The sequence below is a fragment of the Solenopsis invicta genome, chromosome 6 (assembly GCF_016802725.1).
Source record: "Solenopsis invicta isolate M01_SB chromosome 6, UNIL_Sinv_3.0, whole genome shotgun sequence".
Classification (NCBI taxonomy): Eukaryota; Metazoa; Arthropoda; class Insecta; order Hymenoptera; family Formicidae; genus Solenopsis; species Solenopsis invicta.
This window is the reverse complement of record NC_052669.1, coordinates 20,729,842-20,747,252: the sequence shown is the minus strand read 5'-3', so window position 1 is coordinate 20,747,252 and position 17,411 is coordinate 20,729,842. Positions and strand designations below refer to the sequence as shown.

General features: G+C 33.6%; 3 protein-coding genes and 1 pseudogene across 4 annotated transcripts; 3 read left to right on the top strand and 1 right to left on the bottom strand.

The window, feature by feature from the left end:
• The first annotated feature begins 520 nt into the window (after positions 1–520).
• On the top strand, positions 521–3,168 carry LOC105203780 (sorting nexin-24). Its single transcript, XM_011172674.3, has 3 exons — positions 521–871; positions 1,592–1,782; positions 2,016–3,168. Exons 1-3 carry the CDS (start codon positions 719–721, stop codon positions 2,176–2,178), a joined length of 507 nt encoding a protein of 168 aa, XP_011170976.1. The 5' UTR covers positions 521–718; the 3' UTR covers positions 2,179–3,168.
• A 425-nt stretch (positions 3,169–3,593) lies between these two features.
• Positions 3,594–7,075, bottom strand: LOC105203779 (annotated as a pseudogene). The gene is made up of 3 exons (XR_851185.3): positions 4,681–7,075; positions 4,523–4,597; positions 3,594–4,239 (listed from the first exon to the last, which is right to left on the bottom strand). The product of XR_851185.3 is annotated as an uncharacterized LOC105203779 (transcript).
• Positions 7,076–7,477: 402 nt separating this feature from the next.
• LOC105203778 (alpha/beta hydrolase domain-containing protein 17B) lies at positions 7,478–12,018 on the top strand. The gene is made up of 3 exons (XM_011172673.3): positions 7,478–8,715; positions 11,273–11,405; positions 11,650–12,018. The coding sequence occupies exons 1-3, from the start codon at positions 8,057–8,059 to the stop codon at positions 11,731–11,733; spliced, it is 876 nt and encodes a 291-aa protein (XP_011170975.2). The 5' UTR covers positions 7,478–8,056; the 3' UTR covers positions 11,734–12,018.
• On the top strand, positions 11,782–16,215 carry LOC105203853. The gene is made up of 2 exons (XM_011172774.3): positions 11,782–11,841; positions 11,887–16,215. The coding sequence occupies exons 1-2, from the start codon at positions 11,782–11,784 to the stop codon at positions 13,312–13,314; spliced, it is 1,488 nt and encodes a 495-aa protein (XP_011171076.1). The 3' UTR covers positions 13,315–16,215.
• Positions 16,216–17,411: the final 1,196 nt, after the last annotated feature.

Below are 17,411 nucleotides of genomic sequence, written 5' to 3'. Positions count from 1 at the left end.
TGTTAATACTGAAATTATTCTTAGTAAACAAAAATTAATAAAAATTAATAGAAATAAATTTATTTCGATATTTTCGAATTTGCGCTTCAGATTTTTTGAGTCCATTTAAATTTAAAAAGAAATATGTAGGACATGAGTTGGGTTAATTACGTCACATGTTCTATTTTAAGGTCTGATTAGATGATTCAAGCATATGGCGCCATTAATCAGACTAGTTAGTCGTGGGTCGTCGGGTACATTTATCACTCTTTGAATACATTTCAAAGCTTTTTTCAAAGCATTTCACAGCCTTTGTTCCAAGAATCAAATTATCTTATTTGCAAAAAATAAATTTTATGTTCATAAATTTTATTATTAATTCTTTGACGAAAATGAAGATCAGAGTATAAGTTAAATGTAAAAGGAGAGTGTGACAAAGTGTAAATTAAGAAACGTAAATTATATAAAAAGAGCATTTTAAAAGTAAATGCTTACATATTTATTTTACCACTAGTTGGGTTTATTTTTTTCTGAGGTTGGCAATGCTGCATTCTGCATCATGCAGCATCATGTGGCATCGCAATCGTGTCATTCATGTCTATTGCAGTCTCAGACAGTCTCAGACTATTAGTTATCGTTATCAAAGCTAAATATTATTTTATGTTAATCTTTATACTGCAAATTTATCATACAAGCACATTTATTTCAAGTGTTACTTCTGAAAATTGTTAGCAATGCAATGTACGAAGCTTTCATTAGCGGTTATCGTTTAGCTGATGTATCACATGGCAAACCTTATTATGTTTATTGCATCGAGATTTTGGAGTCAAAGACTGGCGCTCGATATTTCATCGAGAGAAGATACAGCGAATTTAGTGCATTACATCGTAAGGTACGTTAATTTCCAATGTCTGTGCGATATGATAAAAAAAAAACACGAATATGATCAATTACAATCTAGGCAAATAACTTTTTTTTTACACCAGTTACTATAGAACAATGTTTTGAAATAATGAAAATGCTGTGTTTATTAGCAATAAAGTAATAAGTTCTCAATTTTTTTGATATAAAAAATCTGTGTTTTATAAAAGTTTTTAACACAATATTGATGATTTTGTCCTAAATAATCAAATCTGTCAAAAACCAACTTTGCGACAAATTTTTTTGTTAAAATGACAAATTCTGTTTAATTTCTACTGGAAATATGCCATTAACTTATATCTATAAGCTCTGTGGTAAAACACTTGGTAAAACTTGGTAAAACACAAGTGTGATGTACAATTTTCTAATGATCTATTAAACTGTTAACGCATCGCTAAGGTTTTGCTTACTATTATGTTATATACGTGAACTAGATATGAGATAGCATTGTAATTACGTTTATTATTAAATTGGCATTAACAGATTACTTTTCTTAGGATATTTTTATTTTAAAATTATTATTATTATTATTATTAGGTACCAAAATTCACTGTAGACTAATATTCCTCATTGACATTTTCATCTGTCCTAATTTTACTTATTGCTTCTATTTTAATTTCCATGCTTTTGAAAGACATCTTGAATAACAATATATTAAGAAAATTATATTATTTTCTTTATTCTTTTCTAGTTGAAGAAAGATAATTCAGATATTGCACCATTTCCGCCAAAGAGAGTAAGAAATTCCCAACCAAAAGTATTGGAACAGCGACGAGCAGCTTTAGAATTGTATATACAGAAAATGCTAAGTCTGTTAGCAACGAAACAGCAAGTCCTCAATTTTTTGGGTATAGAAAGCCAAGAAGCTGCATTTCATCAAAGGTATTTTTTTAAATAGATTAAACATAAATAAAAATATGTTATTACTGTACTAATTTGTAGAGAAATTGTAACTTTATATAAGTTGTTTTATATTTATAGTACCATCTATGAAACATAAATTAGCAGAATAAAATTTAGTATTTAAAAACAATTTTATTGACGTTTTTATAAATGTTCTGGCATAGTAAAGTTTGATAATAGTAATTAATTTTATTTATTTTTAACTTTTCCAGAATACATAAAACTGCAGATAATTCAATGCATAATCATCCAAATACATTGGGGCATCATCCAGTTTTGACCTTCCATTGTGATCCATATGTCTCAGCTGACTCGATTAGCAGTCTTTCAGATGTTGTGACTAACGGTGTATTACTAGGTATATATAAATCGTGAAATTATGAGTGATTGCAAGGTTGAAATAAGATCACTTTGACAGTGGTAAGTAGGTATAGATATTCATTTAAATGAAAGGATGTATAATAACTCTGACGAAAATAAATATCGGAGCATTTACTTTTTAAAATGCTTTTTTTATATTCTAATTAAAATGCTTTTTTTATATCCTTCCTAAAAGTATTTACGCTTTTGTCACAATCTACTCTTATATTTGAGTTATACTCTGATCTTTATTTTCGTCAGAGAATTGATAATAAAATTTTTGAACAAAAAATTTATTTTTTGCGAATAAGATAATTTGGTTCTTGGAACAAAGGCTGTATGAAATGTATTCATAAAATGTATTATCAAATAAGACTTAAAATTCAAAACCTGGCACAGGGTTTGCATATGCGAATTAACTGACTTTGTTAAATATAACAATTGAGTTCTTGATATCTATCACGAGAAGAGAAATAAAGGATTGATTTTCTTATATATTACGCGTTAGAGAGCGTCAAGAATCTGTGCTTTGGCCTTTATTGAAAATAATTTATATCAAAAAGAAAGAATGACAAATTAAAAATTTTTATTTTATATAATAGAATCTCATTTATGTTGTATAGTATAAAACTCAAAGCACATCACACTTGACAAACGAACAAGCAAAAGAAAATATCGAATGAGATGAAATTTATATTGTCAAGAATTTAGGACAGTGCTAAAATTAATTACAACTTGAATTTTCATATTCATTGTTTTCCTCCCCTACGTTTTAACAAATCTCGAGATTTTATTCTCTTTTGATAATATTTAAATGTGAATGACATAAAATTTTAAAATTTATTCATAAATAAGTATTTATAAAAGTCAAATTATGTTTATAATTTATACAATTATGTTTATATATTTATACAAAAAAAATTGTATCACCTATCTTCTAATATGACAAACATTGTATATATGTATGAAATGTCATACAGGAAATAAAAATTAAATTATACCAAATTATTAGTTCCCAGCAAATAAGATAACGTCAAATGACGTCTTATCAACATTAGAAACGTCATTAAAACATATTATTAAGATGTTATTGGATATCACCTTGTTTGCTGAGTTGATCATCCAAATAAATTTTTGACTGAAAGCCTATGTAAAATAAAAATCTAACACTCTAGCTATTGTAAAAAGGTAATGAATTATGTAGCAATAGTCTATTAACAGCTATCTGTTAGCTAAAAATCTTTATTCTTTATTCATGACTTGTCAAAAAATCTTGTTTTATACAAGTTTTCTCAATCATAGGAATAAATATAACATAATCTCTAATGCAATCTCTTCGGAATCAACCAAGTGTAGAACTGCATCTTAAATGATGTAAAATTTAATGCACAATGAAAAGCACAAATAATAGAAACAGGGAATAACAAAAATAGCATTTGAAAATTATGTATTGATACACAATTAATACAATAAAACAATAAAAAATATAGGGACGTGGAATAACGGGCAATAGGAATAATTTCCAATGTGTTGGACTTTTGGGTAGTCAATTTGACACTACAAATACTTTGAAGCATTTGACCAATCAGGACAAAATATTTTATTAATTTATTAACCAAAGAATTCAAATTATTTGTATTTGTTTCACAAAGTTCAGCTTTTTTTCTTGTACTTTACAGTTAAAATTCAATTCAATTTGAAAATCATTAGTTATATCAAATTAGAGTAATTTTTAAAGTTACGTAACATAATTTTTTAAAGTTAAATTACTGAAAAGAAGCTGCTTATTGAACACGAGGAAATATCTGTTTATGATTTCATATTTAAATTTGGCATTTTTATCGTGCATACCGATTCTCAGATAATAATTGGCCAGTTCCTCGATCTTGTGAGACATGTTGTATAGGTAGGAGGCAAGAAGAGACACTATCATGGTGCTGTCATTTAAGGGCTGATATAGCCTTCATCCACTTTAGTCAAGAATAAAACTTTCTTGTATGAGGACCATCAGATTTCTTTATGAAGAACTGGGTTTACCTCCACAATGTTGTAAGATATCCTGTAGAATACTCTGACCTGAAGTATAAATAATTCCATTTAGATTTTAAGTCAGATTGGCTCGTCATATATATGTATTATTCCGTTATAATACAGACAAAATTATTGACTTTTGCTATTGAAGAAATGTTGAAGCGTGGAGAAAAAGAGAGGTGGGCGAGTAGGTGAGTGGGTGGGTGAGTGAGTGAGTGAGTGAGTGAGTGAGTGAGTGAGTGAGTGAGTGAGTGAGAGAGAGAGAGAGAGAGAGATTAATTATACAACTAGAAATTCTACTATCTTCAATTTGCAAATTTTTACCCACCTTATAACAAAAAGAATATGTCTGATACTGGAATAATATAAGTTTCAAGCCAGTGGAATCCGCTGAGAACATAATCTGAAATAAAACAGGTGCGATCACATCAATGCAAGATATACATAACTAGAGCAGCATGCAATCGCTCACAATCATCGAATTACCTTCCAGGAGTGACAGGTGGCTTGTGCTTGAACAATGCAGTCTCCAACTGCATTCCTTCCAATGCAATGTTCTTCTGAGTCTCCTTAATCCTGATAAGCATAACCCACAGTCACCGCGATGCCGGTTACCGCGCCGATCAGAGCAAGTTTGCTTATGTTTGAAGTTTCATCAGACCTGATCCTATCCTCTGCGGCTGCTGTACCATCGTGCAGAATAACCCCAGGATGCTATTTTGACTGGTGGAGTAGCACTTACTCAAAAATTTCGCCCTTTCCGTGAACCGGGCGAATCTGTGTATCGCTGTCATTTTTAGGTTAGAGGATAAGCGTAATTGTAAATTCAAAGACCCCACGATATAAAGTGTCTAAGGCATGTGAATCGTTAATTATGAATATATAATCTTTCTGGAATCATTTAACTGAAAGTAAAATTATGTATTTAATAAAGAGCAATTGCGACAAATACTGTGCATAGTTGTGTGCAGTTCAGACAATGTTGGTATCCGTCCCTCTACCGTAACACGAGGACGATACGACCATATTCCAAAGAATAGTTGTGTACACTATGGCATATTTACATTGATAACTTGCTCGTTTATTAGACTGAAGTTATTTAGATGCGGTCCTATTATTTCGGAAGAGTATCGTAATTACAGACTAGGAATTGATTTAAAAATTAGAATTGTATTGATAGAAAAATTTTTACTCTAAGATAAAAATCGTTTAGAAATATATCTGAGAAAAAATAATTTAAATTAATATGATAATGATAGCAATGTACACAAAATACTCTTGTAACACTACATTTCACAATTTTATTCTATATACATATTAATATTTTAATGAAAATATCACATTCAAATCAATTACAATTTTATTTTGTGTGTTGTATGTACATATATAGCACAAGTGTCGCGCACTTTAGTTCAGTTATTGGCCACTTGGATACAAATACCTCTTCGTTTCTCGAAAGCACTTGTTTTCGCTGTTGTTCATATATAAGCAAGAATCACATAGTAGGCTTTCGGATCCTGGGGGTCAGGATCAGGATAGTCTGATAGATACTAGTGAGTGAAAGATGTTTTCATCTTTACCACTTAATCTTCCTGCCGTTGTGCTGCGTTTGAAAATACACATCGAGTATCTTAATGTATCGTTTTATCAACTTTGACCCACAGAGAAGATAAAATGATACTTGGAAGCACTCCATGTATATTCTCAAACAAAGCTTCGGCCGGTTGCTCATAGCTCCAAAAATCGTCAAAGGAACCTGTGATATCTGTGTTATGATAACTGCATCAAAAGTAGGAATTAAGAATTAACAAAACATATCACTCATTTCCATAAACTAATCTCATCATCCACTAAACTGCATCCTCATTGCCATTAAAAAAACTGAGGAAACTGTTTATGCGTTTTTCAACCATAACATGCTGATCTTTGATTGGCTTCAACATTATACTTCACATACAGGTATACATCATATGACCGGCTAGGAGGTACTATATGCATGTAAACTTGTATGTTCCTTCCACCTATTTATCCACATGTTACAATAGAACTGAAGTATAATGGTTTCCATTCAGTAAAAAATGGCACAATGATTAACATTAGAGTATGAAATTAGTTGATAGGGAGCTCTATGAGGTGGTACATCACTCACAATCTGTATCATCGACTATCCATTTTGCAAAAATTTTTTTTAACATTAATCATGATAAATAAATAAAATTGTAATAAATTTAAAAAATATTCTCATTCAAAAAAAGTTATCTGCTCAAAAATGTTTATGAAATCTTAATTAATCAAGTATTTGATTACATATGACTCATTTCTCCAAAATCAATGCTAAATAAAATGCTTTTTATATCGTAAGGTTTCTACACAATTTATACTTTGAAAATTAAAACTTAATACAGAATTAGTTTTGAATTATCATTGATATTATATGAGAAAGTGTCAGACCATATCAGCTTCTCGCACAACCCGCAACCTGGAAGACCAGGGACTCTTCTATAAGGGTTCCCATACCTTAGCCGAGGGATGCCAGTTTTAGGGCGCCGGCAACTCGCCCTTCGCCCTCTTCTGTTAGCGTTACCCAGAGAGCACCACGGGGAGGTAGAAGTAGGACTTGCTAGGAAAGTGCTTAATGCGTCGTGCATGCCACACGTGCCTTTCAGAGTTTTGATGTTATGCATCTCTCGGCAAAATGCACAACCTCTGAGGCGCTCACTAGCCCTTTGCCCCCCAATATTTCAAGTTATCGCTTCTAAAAAATTATTTTTGATGCCCCATGATACAACAATCTAAAAATATATATCAATTGATAAAACACCATGATTGGATCTGATTTTTAATACACTGTTAGAGAGGAACTCGAGAGCGGCCATTTTGACGTTTTTTTCGTAAAGACTAGTGCAGTGGTCAGTGGTGCAATTGCACGCAGCGAGCGGCAAGCGTCGAGCAACAGACTTCGTTGATTGGCTGCTGCTTGCTCAAAATTCAACACTGTTGGACTTTAAACGAACAGCAAGCTTCATTGATTGGTTGCTGCTCGACTCTTGCCGCTTGCCGCGTGCATTGTGCGTCTGCACTAGGCTTTTTATGCGCGAAACGGAACGCACTCCGAATCACACAACCTGGTGAAAATTAAAAAAATGAACGAATTTACTAGAACAGTAATAACTTTATTGGTCAAAACCTAGTGAATTTGTTCACTTTTGTATTTTTTACCACCTCGTGCAGTTCAATGCAAACGCGACTAAAAAAAATTGTTAAAAGGCCTATCGGGGCTGATCGGCGTTGATCGGAGTCGATCGACTCTCGTCGTCTGACACCCGACGACCCACGACGACCATCCGGTGAAGCTTCGGTGGGTACCGAGCATACCGAGTTGCCTGCCGAGCGAGAATGTGACGCGAGTAAAGCGGATTGCGACTACCTCCCGTCTCCGTCTCGTGCTTTGTCTCATCTCGCACAATGAAAGTACGCGACGTGGAGTGAGTGGGGAACTCGCGGCGAACGCGCGGCGAGAAAGAAGAAGCGAAAGAAAGGTGGGAGAAAAATCGTCCGTCGTTTCCACGGGCCGTCATGGCTGAATCATTGTGAAACCGAGACTCTCCTAAGAAACCGATAACAAATGACGCTGCGCGAGTGATTCATTAGGGGTGGTGAAAAGTCATCCGCGAGGTGTTCCCATCTCGGCGCGTCGCGGCGTCGTCCCCGCCGAGACTCCATTCGATCCGCGATCGCTCCGAACACACAGCTCCATGCCGAAGCTTCACGCCACGACGAGAGGCAGACGTGATAGTAGTAGATAGAGAACGGTGTGTGTTCCGTGCGCGGGTGCGTCACCGTGCGCTCCGGTGCTTACACGATGAACGGGTTAAGCCTGAGTGAACTGTGTTGCCTGTTCTGCTGTCCGCCCTGCCCGTCCAGAATCGCCGACAAGTTGGCCTTCCTGCCGCCCGAGCCCACGTACACGTTCGTCGAGGACGAGGGCTCCAAGTTCTCCATCTCCCTGTCGGAGCGCGCCGAGTGGCAGTACACCGAGCGCGAGAAGGAGTCGGTGGAGGGCTTTTACGCGCGGACGTCGCGCGGCAATCGCATAGCATGCCTCTTCGTACGCTGCCTCTTCGTACGCTGCTCGGCGACCGCGCGCTTCACCATCCTCTTCTCCCACGGCAACGCCGTCGACCTCGGCCAGATGTCGAGCTTCTACCTCGGCCTGGGCTCCCGCATCAACTGCAACATATTCAGCTACGACTACTCGGGCTACGGGGTCTCGGGCGGCAAACCGTCCGAGAAGAACCTCTACGCGGACATCGACGCCGCGTGGCACGCGTTGCGTACGCGCTACGGCATCAGTCCGGAGAACATAATACTCTATGGCCAGAGCATCGGCACCGTGCCCACGGTCGATCTCGCAGCGCGGTACGAGGTCGGCGCGGTGGTGCTGCACTCGCCGCTCATGTCCGGGATGCGGGTCGCCTTCCCCAAGACGAAAAGAACCTGGTTCTTTGACGCTTTCACCAGGTAAGCGCGAAAAAGATCATCCTCGAATCATCTATTACATTTGACTACATGAGATATACATGGACTTGGAATGGAAGTTTGAGTTGCTAGGTGTTATCGGGCGAGACGAGGGATTTGTGCGCATGATTTTATCGTTCAAGCTTTTCTTTCTCTCTCTTTCTCTTTCTCGGATATGTGCGCGCGGCCATGCACGTGGCACCAATACACGTTTACCTCTTTCTCACTCAAATCATTTTTCAAATATGTTTAAGGCATAAAAATAAATAATAAATCAGATTTTTTTTCTAAAGATACAAAACTCTTGAAATAAGTTTTCATTGTAGCTTAAAAATTACAGCAGTTGAAAAACAAAAAAATAACATAAGGAAACATAAGATTGGTAAGTAGAAAATTTCATTGATTAATAAAAGATTTATTAATAATTTCGTTCAAAAAAATATTTTTTACTATTTTTTTATTACATTCTATTTTGAAATGGAAATTAAATATTGTATATTTTTTTTTATTACGTTCTGTTTTGAAATAGAATTTAAATTGCAAAATCTCGAGAATACATTTTCCGTTTAAGTTAACAAATAAAAAAAATTACATAAAAATTAACTAAAGAAAAAGCTAATTGGAATATCAAATTGATTAGTAAGAGAGAATCAATAATTTTATGCAAAAAAAATTTTATCTAAAGAACATTTACTTTAGACTAGTATTTTGCATTTAAGTTGACAAGCATAAAAAATAACATAAGGGAACAGCTGCGAAGCTGAAATTGTAAAATCACATTGATTAGTAAAAGAATAACAATAATTTCATACAAAAAACATTTTTTAAATTACAATCTGTTTTGAAAGAGAAATTAAATAATATGCATTTTTAAAATTACATTGTGTTTTGAGACAGAAATTAAATGATTTGCAAGAATCTCGAGAATGCATTTTTCATTCATGTTGACAAGCATAAAAAAATAATGTAAGGAAACATTTATAGGGCTGATAATTAATCTCATTGATTAGTAAAGAAACTAATAATTTCAAAACAGTAATAATTTTAAGGAAGAAAATATTTTTTTTATTATATATTTTTGTAGATAGAAGTTAAATGATTTGCAAGGCTCTAGAACATGCATTGTCTGTTCAAATACTGAATGATATCAGCGAAGTAAATCGCTAATAACTTACCAAGAAGCTGCACAAGTGTCAAACAAATGTATATTTGTGTTATGTGAATGTGTACGTATGTAACCTACGTATTGCACGATTTGTGTCGTAATGCTGTCGTCTCTAATTGGTTTTGTACATTTACGATATCTCTATCAATGTTTATTATAGTTTCAACATTTAGTACTTTAGTATTTGAATAAAGTCGATTTAATTTAATTTATTTTTAAACATTTATTAAATAGGGGTTTAAAAAAATAAAGAAATTAAATGGTTTATTCTTACTTCAATTATTAAAATTTTCGTTTCAGAATAATCTCAACTTTTCGTAGCCTTCAGTCAAATTTTTATTCTCTAAAAGTTTAACAATGTGTTGCACAATTATAGGTACTTCTTCTGTTTTTTCATCGTTGATTGTGTTCACACAAAACCCCTAATGACATGTACATACGTCAACGTTTAGTATAATCAATGAAGAATAAAGATACGATATAGGATTGTCAATATTAAAAAAAATGTTTTTGTCGAGCGAGAAATTAAAAATTCCGATTAATACTTGAACGTCTTATATATTCATTTTTATCAATGTAGATTAATTTTAATCGGTTTAACTCACGTATTATGTCTTTCTAATCCTAATAATTAAAGAAAAATAGAAAGTAAGTTAAATCGATATTAAACTTAATCTATGATAGAAATAGATACCATTAATAATTTTACATTGCTTATTCTGATATTTTCTTAGGTACTTTATCATTTTTTATTGCTCTTTTATTTTATATTTGTTACATGACAATGTATAAAATAAAAATGTCTTTATTCAAAGCCATTTTGATTTGGTATAGTTAAAGTCCAATGCAGATAAAAATGATAAAATGAAGTGAAAGGTCAGAAATAAACACAACTGTACAAAACTTCGATTGTATTTATCCAATTATGTTATGAAACTGCAATAAGTATTCTTCTCAAAGCTTTTATTTTTCTGTTTTTTTTTGCATATACTTATTTTACTCATGAATATGTTTCTAAATAAAAAGATACAGAATTAGAATTTTTATCGACAAATATAAATTTGAAACATTTCATTCAAAATTGGATTTTTTATTAGATCTTAAGATAATATCTTTTGTAATATTTTTTTTTCAACGATCATTGATATAACTATATATTTTATATAAAAATGTACTTTAACTTTGTATGACAATTTTTTTTTTAATAAAACATGATTTATTTTCAAATAAATTGGCCACAAATGTCTTAACTCCCTAAAATAATTGTAATATGCCTGCAAATAAATTTTAAAACATGTAAAATCTATTTGACGTTACTAGAAAAGAGAGAATTGTTTAATATAAAAGTTATATATTAACAATAATATTTAAACATTTTTATGTATTTTTTTGCAGCATAGATAAAGTGCCGAAGGTAACATCTCCTGTTCTTGTTATTCACGGCACTGAAGATGAAGTTATAAATTTTAGCCATGGTCTGGCGATTTACGAAAGATGTCCACGAGCAGTGGAGCCACTATGGGTTGAGGTATTCAAATACATTGATATTATATTATTAAAATTGTTTAATTTTCTTTAGCTTTTTTTACTTATGTTGTATATCGTTATGTTACACATTGCGCTTTCTCTGTACATTTTATAAATCAAATGAAAGACTGCAGTAGATAAAAATATTTAAGTACAAGTGTATAACGTAAGCATTTTGGTTGATAAAATAGCCAGTGCATGTTTGTTACAAATATAATAATATTAATATTATATATATTTTTTAGGGTGCCGGGCATAATGATGTAGAGTTATATAATCAATATCTCGAACGACTGAAACAATTTGTAAGCGTGGAATTGGTAAACTGACGGCGACTCAGCCTCTCCCAGAGTCAGGGAGGACAGGGAGGGGGCCATATGCATGCGAACAGTCAAGGACGTACCGTTTCCAACAACTCTAATACAGTCAGTCCCATTGTCAGTTCCATTTCGACAAGCTCACCAACGGAAAAGCTTGTCTAGCAGTCGCCTCCCACAGGGGAGAAGACACCTGTCCTTCCCTGTGACGAAGAATCATCTTTTGCTTCTGTAGATGATGTATTCTTTTGCGATCAGCAGCAGACTGTAAATCAAGAAACTCATTATTCAGATTCATTCAAAAAAACGCGTTCCAAGGATGAGTATTCGAATGTCGAAGGTAATACGAAAAAATCTAGTGTGAGATCGGAGAATAAGAATTCTCAGCAGAAGGATTCTTCTACATGCACAAAGGACAAGTGCCAGAGTAAAATCGCCGCTACCGAAAAAACTGATCGTCATAGTTTTCAATTGAACCACTCCGGAAAGATTGCCAAGAAGCATACCTATCTTCCAAAAAATTTGAAAAACCCTTTTGCTCACAGTCAAAAAAATATCGTTCATAGAAGCTTAAAGAATTCATTTGGTCAAAATCAGAAAAAGGTAGATAGCCAGATAACTCAGGCGACTTTGATTGATATACTTGTGGAGGACTGCCGACAGTGTGCGATTGGAGAGAAGTCGGTTGCATCATTTTCCGATGTTTCCAGTGATGTCAAAAAAGATATTACTGACTGTAAATGTATTCCTACTCAGCCTGCAGAAAAAAAGTCTCCTAACTCTCAAATTGAGTATAATGCGGCGGTAGACTACGACTCGATTAATACTAAAGACTGTAGACAGTTATGGCGTTATTACAATAAAATCTCAATTAGAGATAGCATTACAAAGTTTAGAAGGCCCGATACAACACATGCAAAGACTACAGAGCTCACGAAGAAAGTCCCTTGGAACTGCACTTGTAGCAAAACGAAGAGAAACCTCGATAAATCTTTGGAACAGGAGAAGAAAGAGATCGAGAGCATTTACTCCTGCAATGACGAAAAGCAATTGAAGAAGAAAAAACCTGCTTGCAGTCCGTTGAAAAAATTCGGTCGATCGTCTCTGTCAGTGGGCGCCGACAAAATTGCGATAAACTTGCCAAAGTATTCTCCTTGTGCAAGCAGATTAGCCGCGAGCTCAAAAATTCTGTCGTCTGATCGAACAACAGATCCAGAGAGTCCGCTTCACGTTCCACGCTCGAGGAGTCCGTCTCACGTCGATGTACAAACTGAGAACAATCCTTCGAAGCATTCGGAAAAGACGTCGATACAGGCCAGTTTATCTCTGAACATACAGCAGTTCCAAAAGACCCAATATACTTTGCGTAGTAGGAGTGTGGGTGACAGTTGTGTAACATCTCCAACAAGTGAAGCAACTACCGTGAGTTATTCGCCTACCGGCACAGAGATATTATCCCTGGAAGAAGTCGGACCGCATATGTCACATACATCATCGGCCGAAGGCTCGGGTAATAGTTCAGAAGTCAAGGAGAAACTAGATGCCGAATGCTGTGACAGGGGCAGGAGAGCGACTTTAGAAACAAAGTGTTAATGAAATGTGGATTCTCGACGACACGCCAAATACGTGTTTTACGCTATTCTCTCTTCCACGTATATATACATATACGTATTTTACGTAAAACGCTCACACAGTTCCGGTATTCGCGCGTTTAGACCCGGTATAGACCCGTTTCGAACTGTAATCGTGCTAGTGAGAAACTGTATACAGAGGCAAATATATACGCGACATACATTTATAAAATTTATTATATTTCTAGAAACGCGAGAGTATACATACTTGTGCATATTGAATATTCTTATCTACATATATACACATTCAGACGCACGCGTATTTGCGTACACGCGTGGATATTAAGAGTCGTTTTTGCAAAACAGGCTACAGAACGTTGTTGCGACAATTGTGTCGAGTATTATTATTTTTATTATCCTCCTTAAAGTTAGGATCCAATTCCCGTGTGGTTGTCGAAACATTTCTTTGCTTCGGGAAGTGCGACGAGCATTAATAGCGTGCAATGAAGAGATATCTCGCTGAATATCCGCATGGTCTTAATTTATTAAAAAATTATCATTAAGTTTTTTTATTTTTATGTTTTTATTTTTAGCTGTAAAAAGTACACACACAGGCGCACACACACACTCACACTATATATTCATACACTTTCTAAGAAAATTACTTCTTATTTGCGAAGGGCATGTATACACTGACACACATATACATATACGAGAGTAGAGAGAGATTAAAAAGTTTCCGACTAAGAAAAAAACATTTTTGAAATAAAATTTCTTTCTCAACATAGTCTCTTTTTAATTTAATATCTTGGTCTAACATTTTTCTAGACCTTTCAATCTCTCAGTATAGTCACTTTTGTCTAAACTTGAAAAATAGTCATTAACTGTCTTTTTATTCCAGATAGTCTTTTCTTAAAATTAAAACGCTCAAGATACGATTATGAAAGGTCTAACTGTTCACTGTTGATCTCGTTTTTGATCAACAGTGAACAAATTTGGCACCCAACGCGCATTCAGCTTTCACGTTCATCTGTTGGACAAGTATTGGACAAGTATTGAAATTTTATTGGAACCTTGTTCTTTCTTGGTTCGATCTTTTCAATCTACTCACGTATATTATAAAAATTTAAATTACATAGAGGGGTTGTTTCCCAAAATTTTTCTAAGTTTTTTTCGTTGTCGAACAGATCTGGTTCAGCGAGAAAATGCGGATTTTTTCAAATTGCATGTTTTTTTGCGAGTGATTGGTATATTCCCGATATCACTAATGACGAACGATAGATATAACAGTTGTAATGAGGGCATTTGTTCTTATATTCATGGCGAAGAAGAGAATTGGAGATCTTCCAAGCTAATTAAAGGTTTTAGCATGCGGTGATCACAGCGCAGTTTGAAATTAGCAAACTGAAATAACAAACTAACGACGAGTACGCAGTGCGTCCCGTAGGAATGTTTTCGTCGGAAACTGATTACGATAAAAATCTTGTCAACAACAATAAAAATGCAAATAGCTAGGGACAATATTACTGCCAAACTTGACTATGAATTAATTTCTAAGAAAGTGAGACAATGCATGTGAAGGACCTCGTCTATATAGGTACGTTTCTCGTTAGTATTTTTATATCTCGGTAATGTGTAAATACAATACAGTAAACGGATTTTTTCTTTATCGATGTATGCGATGATATGAGGCGATGTTGCGTGGAATGCCAATTGCGTAGATAATCGTGAGATGCACTCTTTTGCGTAAGGCAATTTTGCTACTTTTTAAGGCATTCTATAAATTGTTGATACTTTTTACCTGTCAAAATTGTTTATCGAATATCGCGACGTCAGTGTTCGCGAGGTAAAAAAGAAGTTTTAAGACGATCGATTTTACCTACTAAGATAGGAAGTGATACATCGTAAGTGTAAGTCGGTTTTTACCGTTTCAGGCTACTTGTGCCACAATGTCCTCGTAACTTGTTGGAAATGTTACAAACGGAAAAAAACAACAAAATGCGACAGATGTACGAAAAGAAGAAAATAATGCAACTTAACTACGTAAAAGCAAGATTTTGCTACGCTTCGCACAGCATCCCTTTTTTTTACAACAAAGCTTCGTTCAATCTACACGGTGATTCAAATATCTGTAATAGATCTGATGACGGGGACATTCAAGCAAGAATAAATTAGCGAGGTAATTTTTCAAATATTTTGTCATGCAATAAATGATGAATACTAGACGTTACAAATCTACTAAAAGACATTTCTTTGGCGAATTTAGAATTTAGTTCTTTTTAACTTTGGAAAGTTGGAAAAAACACAAGAGAATTTTAACTCCGTGGAAAAGATTTTAGTTGTGAGCTATAATACATAAGAAATAAGAATTTCACATGTTGAATAATGCGCATCATAAACTTGAATGAAACATATACGCTGTGATACTAAGATTTAAGAATCTTAGCAATTGAAGCTCAAGTTAAATTTTTATTATTAATCCTTGGCAAATACTACAAGTTTTATTACATTTTATTACAGTGGGCCTACATCAATTTATCAAACACACTCGTTAAGTTAACAGATTCATAAAGAAATAATTTTATAATTATCTTATTTTAAGTATAAAAGGTTATTTTTAATATTTTGCTATGAATTACAATAAATTGTGATATTATTGCTTTTATAGTTAGAGATCTATATGATACTTGGTATTTGTTGAGAGTTAAAAATAAAATTGATCTGTAATCGTTTATAATTCAGAATTATTCGGCTTAATATTTTAACATTTCGTTACCGAAAAATCGATTTTAAATTGGCTAAACAATTTTTCGTAAAAAAATAACGCACCAAAAGGATATGTCCTTCTAATATGCGTATTTATGGCTTTGGTCATTTGTATCTGGCAGAATAATAATAAAATTTCTCCTGTATTTCTCGAAAATATGGCACTATTTATTGTCAGATTATTATCGATGTTGAGCTTATTCATACATATAAAATCATATTATCACTTGAAGCATTTTGCATTTTTTAAAATTAATGGAAATCAATATCACATTAATATCACACTTGACACACGCACTTATTAACTCCCTTGCAATACACATTCATCAAATTCTTACTTGAATGTCTCCACATTTTGTTTTCACAAGCGACAATATCTTGTATTTATATCGCATATTTAGCGTTAGATGTAGCCATCAAATTCTGAATCCAATTTATTTAACATAAAAAATCTATTTAACATTGTGTTGCGGACTGACAATTATCACGTTCAACATGTGATAATATGTTGAATGAGGTGCCAATAAGTCAATGCTTATTTAAAAACTATTATTCTGTTTGTGTTGTCCAAATCTCCTTCGTTTTGCACGGAACATATGTATAATATATATTAACAGGGCCGGCTATGGAAACGAGTAAAGCAAGTATCTAAGATACGCTTGCGATATACTCCAAATTTAAAAGGTAGACATAAAAAGTGAACATATATGTCTTGTGAAATTTAGATCTCGATTTCTGTTTTAATGAAAATATTAAAGCCTTAATAGTTTTCGAATTATAAGTCATCATGATTCATTGCCCGCGAATTAAATTGCCGAATATAAAATAGATGCTTAAAAGACAATTAATCATTTGATTTATTTCATCTGTTTATCCCACTTCTTTATTTCATTATTTGAAGATTGTAACAAAATTTCAATTTTTAATTTATCTATTAAATGTAGAAATATTGTGAAAGATATCTTTGTTTAATATTTTCGTTAAAAACATTATTCTAGATTTCTTAAGAAACAATGATGTGTCCACTTTTTTTTAATTACATTCTATAGTCTGGCGACAAATTTTCAATGCATTTCAATTATGTGTTCCGGTAAATCTTTACCAAAATCCGCAGAAATTAGTATATCTACTGATAAAAATCAACAAAAAATATTATTAGGGAAATATGGGGAGAAATGAAAGCAGATAAATAATGACAGAAAATTGCTCGAAGCGGCAGGAAACTTAGAGCCGGTCTTGTATCCCTAGTTCCTGTTGTCACATCGCGAAGTTTGTATTATTCAAAATGTACTCCATACTTCGTGATACGCATCGCACATCAGTTTTTATTTCTTTTATCTCCGACTTTTATAT